This window comes from Dicentrarchus labrax, unplaced genomic scaffold, assembly GCF_905237075.1.
Source record: "Dicentrarchus labrax unplaced genomic scaffold, dlabrax2021, whole genome shotgun sequence".
Lineage (NCBI taxonomy): Eukaryota > Metazoa > Chordata > Actinopteri > Moronidae > Dicentrarchus > Dicentrarchus labrax.
In genome coordinates, this window is record NW_026136711.1 from 11,427,248 (window position 1) to 11,434,384 (window position 7,137).

The window sequence follows — 7,137 nt, forward strand, 5'->3', positions numbered from 1 at the left end:
AAAACTACTATTCTACCCTGTAAAAAAAACACCATTAGAGACTGAATCATTCTTATAAACAAAGAAAGGATCAAGGGACCAAAAAAACACAAAAACACAAATAATGAATTATTTTAATCTTTTATTTCAATCCATTTTAATCTGAAAATGAGAAGTCCATTGCAGATGTCAAGGTGTCTGAGAGTTTGGTGGCAATTTTGTCTACATAGGGGGAAATAAGAAGAAAAGACACATACATTTTATTTGCAGGATTAAATATAATCAGTGACAGGTATAAAGAAAACACATTACCCCGAAGAGAAGCCTGCCAGTGTGTTTATGTGGATATGAGTAATGTACCACCCTGTCCATGACCTTTTGATGTATATTAGCTGGATCATGTTTACAGATTTGTAGTGTGTCACAGTAGTGTTTGTATTGCTTATTGTTATAACAATGTTTATTCCGCCCTCTTAACCTGTTGACTTTTACCTAGTTAAATAAAGGATAGACATTTCTGTTGCATAAGGCCTCATCTCAGCCTCTTTTGCACTTTGGTTTAAAAGTGAGTGACAGAAATTAGAAAAATTAGGCCTGTTTACTTGTTTACAACAAAACTAACTAACCAACTATGAGGTTTTACCGTTTTGTTTACTTTTTCTTAGATAACGGGTAAAAAGGAGAAGAAATCACTGCATGAATACACCACACCACAGACAAGATGATATAGAGCTGAGAGCAATATTTATACAAACCAGCTCTTTTCTGTTGCTTTTTTCTCTTCTTGCTGGCAGCCTGGAGAGCCTGGCCCTGCTGTAGAGGCTCTACATTCAAGATATCCTTCAAACCTGGAGCCCTGGATGCAGCATCATTTGCCGGTAAGTCCGTCTTTGACTTCTGAGATTTTATCTCCACCGTCATTGGTCCGAACTATGTTGAGCAGGACAGAAAGTTAAACAAACCACATTTTGAACATTTTAAGTGCACAACATGCTATAAGTATGTAACCACTTTAGTTGTAAGGACGGCGCTGTTTCAAACCTCTGGGTCCTGCTCATCCTCCATAGATTCAATTTCATCTTTAAATTCTGGCTCTTCCAATGATCCCCCCACCACTTCCAAGTCAGAAGGTGCTTCGCCCTGGCCACCCTGTGTCATTCCAGTGGTTTCCATGCAGAATCCCATTTGGACATCAGGGCAAGATGACTCTGAAACACAGCGAAAAGCCCACCTTTGGAGCAACTTTTTGGGGGGTATTCTAACTATGTAAAATGTATATTTAACTAAGACCAAGGTAACCTGAACAGTGTTTCCTCTAGGATTTTTTTTTAGCAGTGGGTGCAGGCCCATCCGAAACCCCCCCCAGGTCCCATCCCATCCGTCACGCCTCCCCGTCCCGTCACACCGGCAAACGTTTTATGTATGAAACAGAACTGACACTTCACTGCCACACAAACAAATATATTTACTGTTTTAATGTTTCCAGATGTTTGATATCAGGACGAGAACTGACAAGTTGAACGTTGTCCAATTAAAACGGACCCACCGCGGTGACGTTTTTGGTGGAGCTGTTAGTTTAATAGTCGACTTGGAAGAAAGCGAACGTTTTGACAATAAGCTACATCAACACAACAGTATGTGGAGTTAAACTGGACAGCCCCAATAACCTCTGAATAGTTCTACTTGTTGTTAAATTGCAATGTGAGCGGCAGCCAACGGGGGTGCATTATGTCGGCAGGATCACTTAAAAGGCAACCGTGACTACATTGTGCGTCTGCCCCATTTCTGATACCGTGGCAGCAGAAATCTAACAGTGGCAGGCCGCCGCTCCAAAATCAACAAAGAGGAAACACTGCTGAATGTAGTAAGGTCGTTTTTTTGTGATTTGGTTGAAATGACTTTTAAAATTTTACCTGCAAGAACCTTCTGATTTCCCTTTTCCAGCTCATCCCAGTCAAAAGCTTTACCCATCTCTGTAACAATCTCGGCACTGACATGTGTGGGAAGAGTGTGTGTCTCTGGAGGGTGCGTGAAGTAGCTGATCCTTCCTCTAAATAACATGACATACTGAAATTAACACATTAATAAGAACATTGATTAATTGTCATCCCAAAACTTCCAAATTTTTAATTTCTACTCACCCAGTCCAGTCCATTAACACACTCTTAGCTGCTTTGTCAGTGTCAGGCAGTCCTCCCTTTCTTAGTTTTCCTTGACGTCGAGCAAGCATTGACAAGAACTCCAGAGCTGTGTGAAAGTCTGGAACTCCGTAGTGCTCCATGATCTGAACATCCAGCAAAATCAGTGTGTAGGTGGCAGTGTGACACAATCAAACAACCTAATAATAAAAGGTTGTAACGGCAACATGACATACCTGCGCCTTGTTGCAGCGTCGCAGGATGGCTTCAACAGGTGGAAGGGGATCTACAAGCTGTTCGATTTTCACACAGTTGCGAAGAATCATTGCTGCGTCAGTCGTTGAAGTTGCCATGACGATGCCGGGGCAATCTAGAAGCTTAATGTGTTTGTCCAGATGCACCTCTTGAAGGCACCTGAAATCCATCAACCCCATCAGCAAAACTAGCAGGAAACAAGCAGGATTCCACAGGAGCAACCTTACTGTATACTTACTTGGTGACACCAGGAGTGGCTCCAACACTGCACGCTCGTGCCCGTTTCAAACTGTTGATCAAACTGCTCTTTCCCACATTTGGAAAACCTACAAAACGGGAGTGGCGCAATAACTTAACTTTGGGTAAAATTGAGTTAAACACATAATAAACCTGGGGTATTGCTGGATGCGGTGCTTACCTACAACACCTACAGTGATGGCCGTCTTTATGTCTAGGTTGCGGCAGTAGTTGCCAAGTAGCTTCATCAAGCTATCTGCACCAATACAGGCGCTGCTACTAAGGAGCTCTGTGGTGGCTTGTGTCACTGGTACGTTACTGCGTTTCTGTCCATGGCACGAGACAGATGGGAAACATTGTTAAGTGTTCATAAGAAATCATGTTATTCTATAGCTTAAATTATTTGAATCTCAATTTGCATTTTTGTGCCAATCACAATATAAACATTTAATTACATACCAAGTTCTTGGTCTGTTGCTGGGTAGATGCTTTGAAAGCTACTGTGGGAAACTCATTACGAAGATACTTAATCCACTTTTCCACAATTTCCTTTGACACCAAATCTATAATCAAAGTAAAACCATCAGTCATGCATTGAATATTTCACACAATAAATACACTTTGTTATCACATCAAATATGTGCAAAATATACAGTTCCCTATAACTATATTAAATACATTTATTTGGCTAACTTACCAATTTTATTAAGCACTAAAACTATCTTTTTGTTGGTTCCACTTTGAATGACTGCCTGCTCCACCTGAGGACATCTGCAGCCAAGAGGGTCACGTGCATCCAAAACTTCCAAAATCACATCTGAGGCCTCCACTACCTTTTTAAAAAAAAAAAAAAAAAAAAAAAAACTGTTTTTAAAAACACAACAATCATGTTCAAGTCCACTCCGCCCCATTCTATTACGTTTCTGAAGAAATAGTTTTATTAAAAGGTACTGTTTGTTATTTATGAGGGATTCGCAAGTCAAATAATGTTTTTAAGCACTGGGGAGGGACTCATGCTTTTTATTTTGGTAACAGGGGAGGGACATAAAACTTTGAATGGTTGTATTTTGTTTCATTTTAAATAGATTTACCGCTACATGGTGACGAGACTCAAACTTGGCAAAAAACACTCACTACCCTTTGCTCACCCGTCCCAACCACTGCCATGGGGTTCTAGACAGTCTGCAGCAAACAGCACCAGCGGGTGCACTGTGGCCTGTTAGTATAAGTCGTTGATTTCACCCCTGAGTATCCCCTTAATGGGGGCCCCCGCCACTCACACACACTGTATTTGGCTGCTGAACAGGCAACACCGGGAGTTTTAAAAGCTTGCAGCCCGTCTGCTATATATCTGTTTCCCTCACTGTTTTTCCAAACAATAAAAGTGTAAAAAAAATGTCCATATCATGATGTGACATCTGGATTACCAATGTCAATCTCTGTGTATGTGTGCGTCATGTTCCCCCACAAACTTCTTCTCATTCTCCTAGTCATTTTTTGACTGCTTTTAAAAAGACTGAAAGAAAAGTGCTCAAGTTGGAGAATGATAAGTCTAAGTGTGTGCCTCTAAAATTGTAATATTGCACAGAAATGGGCCAGTTTGTTGCATGTATAGAGCAACTACATACCTTTTTAAATTCTCTGTAATATGCTTTTCTTGAATTCTCATTTTCAAAATTAACATGCTTCTCCAAACTCTGCATCTCCATCTCCTGCGAACACAAAGAAGAAAACAGAAATCACTACAATGGAAATCTGTATAGTATGCAGTGGTTGTAATTGGATTCCATTTCCACTGAACAGGCTGACATTTACCCTGTGCTCAAACTCTCTTTGTCGCTGTAGGATGTCATTCTGAAAGCTTTGCAAATTCCTCCTCTTCATCAGCTCTTGTTCTCTAGAGATTCTCTGCTTTTCCTGGAGGTCCTGAAGCTAATTAGGAATGGTATGAATTGAGGGACTGGTTAACTTCAAGGAAATATCAGCAGCATAACCACAAATATGACTGCAAGCACGACTTTCAAATGTTCACCCTTTGTTTCCTGATTTCTTCTGGATTTCTTTGGGCTTTGACATGGTGCACAGATGACTTCTCTGAATTCTTTGGCTGCCCTGAAACGTCACCCTTTTGTCCATCTGTAGTCTATAACACAGGAAAACGTGCCAAATATATTGTTAAATAATATATTTTCTTTTAGTTCATAATAGACATAGGAAGCTAATCATTCAATGAATCACCACATTTACAAGACATTGTAAAATAAGAGCTTACACAGTTTACTAGCCAACTGATAAGAAATATACTCCACATGTCTTAGGATCGCTTAAAAATCTGACTTATGAATAAAGATAATGATAGTAAAATGTAGTGCCCGGATCTGTGTGGGACATGGTGTTTTACCCAATGGTCAGCAGGTGTGTAAAAGTGAACATAATCACAAAGAGCTTCTCTGCTGTATTTGTGTGTGCTTTACCATGTGACATGTCATTGCCATACCTGAATATGAGACAAAAAAAATACCTGGCTAAAATGATATACCAAAAAACTGAAATTAATTCAATGATCTATTATGGCCCCATACCAGACTAAATCATAGGCTTAAGTTCAATGAAAAGTCAGGAACATGTCTGCAGATTTGAAAATAAAAAAATCAGATTCATGATGTCACCTTTAGATATTACTATTCAAGGTTTTACTAATGTGCCACAAAATGTAATGTTTGTGAGTTCAACTCTCTTCATTTGGGGGGTTTCCCAGCAAACACTGATATATGTGATTGACTGCAATTGAATCAGCATATATTTATGCCACCCCATGAATATTTTCCTAGATCCGCCACTGCTATAAACACTGTACAGTTGTTTGGTTTCTTTCCAAAGACATGAGTGACAGTGACGCTGCTAAATGCTAAAATGTACACCAAAGTATGGCGATAAAGGCAGCTGGGACAGCATCTTACCCATCCGTAGACTCAGTCTGAGCGATGTACCACTCAGCGCTACTGATACTCTCTTCCATTACTGTAAACCTTTTGAGCTGGAAGATACAGATGTGTATCCCCTAAAGGGTTAACAGTTCCCTTCAGGGAGTTGGGTTAAAAAGATGTTCTTGAAAGGCTCTTGAAACTACATTTGAATGATTGTTAAATTACGTTTTGGCAACTGCTACACGCTGGAAAAACTGTTTTAATTCCGCCAAAACAGATCACCAAGTAACACCAAGTGACAGCCAGCTCCAGCTCCAGAGAGTTAGCCACGGACAACATTAGCCGAGCGGCTCTTACCTTAAGTTTTCCGAGGAAGCCGAGACGTTTGGCTCGTTTTTGTTCTGCAAAACGTAAGAAACGACAGAATCCGGTTAAACTCACCCACAGTCACTGAATGAGTGAATACATTCAGTCAATACCGACAAAATACGTACTAGCTTTCGACATAACTTCACCCAAGTCTCGTCCTTCTTCACGTGTGTGGCAACGGGGTGGACATGCGCACACAATGACGTCACACACAACATCCTGCTACATGTCAAAATAAAAGCGTCAAACGATGTGGTTCCCAAATATTGACAGTATGGTCCTACATTAGGCAGAATCCCTCCAGAAAAACGCGATTATGCGATCGCATAATTCAATGCATAATCAGCCAAAGTCCGCATATTTATGCGGGGGCCGCATTTTTTCAAATACGCCGCACTTTCGCCGCATAAATTGCCGATTTCCGCGCAAAATATGCGGGGCTTGCATGATTTCATAATCCCCACATTTTCGTTGCAGAAAAGTCACATATATCTTAGCAGAAAGTTGAACAATGTTGCGTTCACTTCACACAAGCAGCCATTTTCCCCTGTTGCCATGGGAACGTTATGAAGTGACGTAATTACGCGACGAAGCCCGTAATTCAGTCTCACGTTTTATTTATTCATTTTTACAGAAGTTGTTGCATATTCCTTTTGTAAAGCTACAGAACTTGTTTGACTCATCAATGTTTTGTAAGTTTGAGCCATGTGTTTATTAAGGTCTGAAATAAAACAAGATGAGAACTTAAATATTCCCAGCACTTTCTGTGATGTAGTATGCTTGCTTATCATAGGAAGAAATGACTCTTTACAGTCAGGTAGTAGCCTAGTGAGAACAGGGTGTTGGGGGAATCACTTTTTTTTCTTTTTTTCATCAAACCGCAGTTTTTGCAAGTTCTCTCAATTTCATCGCATAAAATTGCATAAATATCCCGCATATTCAATCGCATTTTTTAAGAAAACGTGCCGCATAATCAAGGATTTTTGCCGCAACAATCACAAAAAATCTCCGCATTATTCAACTGGAAGGACTGATAAGGCAGTAGTCAGTGCCTCAATCCCATCTGCATGTGTACATCCCAAACCAAGGAAGACAACATCTGGTACAGGCATTTCATTGATATCATTATTATTTATTTACTTTAGCACAAAACATTTTATAGAAATAACTGGTACTCAACACAAGTATTCCATTTCAATCTAGCAGCTTTGTGAGACAATTACCTTTCGTTT

The 7,137-nt window shown here is 40.1% G+C and overlaps 1 protein-coding gene across 2 annotated transcripts; it reads right to left on the bottom strand.

Annotated features, from left to right (window-relative positions):
* Nucleotides 1-108: 108 nt before the first annotated feature.
* Nucleotides 109-6,128, bottom strand: gnl3l (guanine nucleotide binding protein-like 3 (nucleolar)-like). Of its 2 annotated transcripts, XM_051414605.1 has the most exons (15): nucleotides 6,031-6,126; nucleotides 5,894-5,937; nucleotides 4,642-4,752; nucleotides 4,425-4,541; nucleotides 4,238-4,321; nucleotides 3,307-3,442; nucleotides 3,069-3,172; nucleotides 2,791-2,935; nucleotides 2,611-2,698; nucleotides 2,354-2,531; nucleotides 2,121-2,263; nucleotides 1,893-2,029; nucleotides 1,021-1,187; nucleotides 735-909; nucleotides 109-201 (listed from the first exon to the last, which is right to left on the bottom strand). In XM_051414605.1, exons 1-15 carry the CDS (start codon nucleotides 6,041-6,043, stop codon nucleotides 137-139), a joined length of 1,707 nt encoding a protein of 568 aa, XP_051270565.1. In that variant the 5' UTR covers nucleotides 6,044-6,126; the 3' UTR covers nucleotides 109-136. The 2 variants fall into 2 exon arrangements, 1 of the variants encoding a protein (XP_051270565.1); XR_007886426.1 differs by lacking the exon at nucleotides 109-201 and having other exon boundaries at nucleotides 1,893-2,046; nucleotides 6,031-6,128.
* Nucleotides 6,129-7,137: the final 1,009 nt, after the last annotated feature.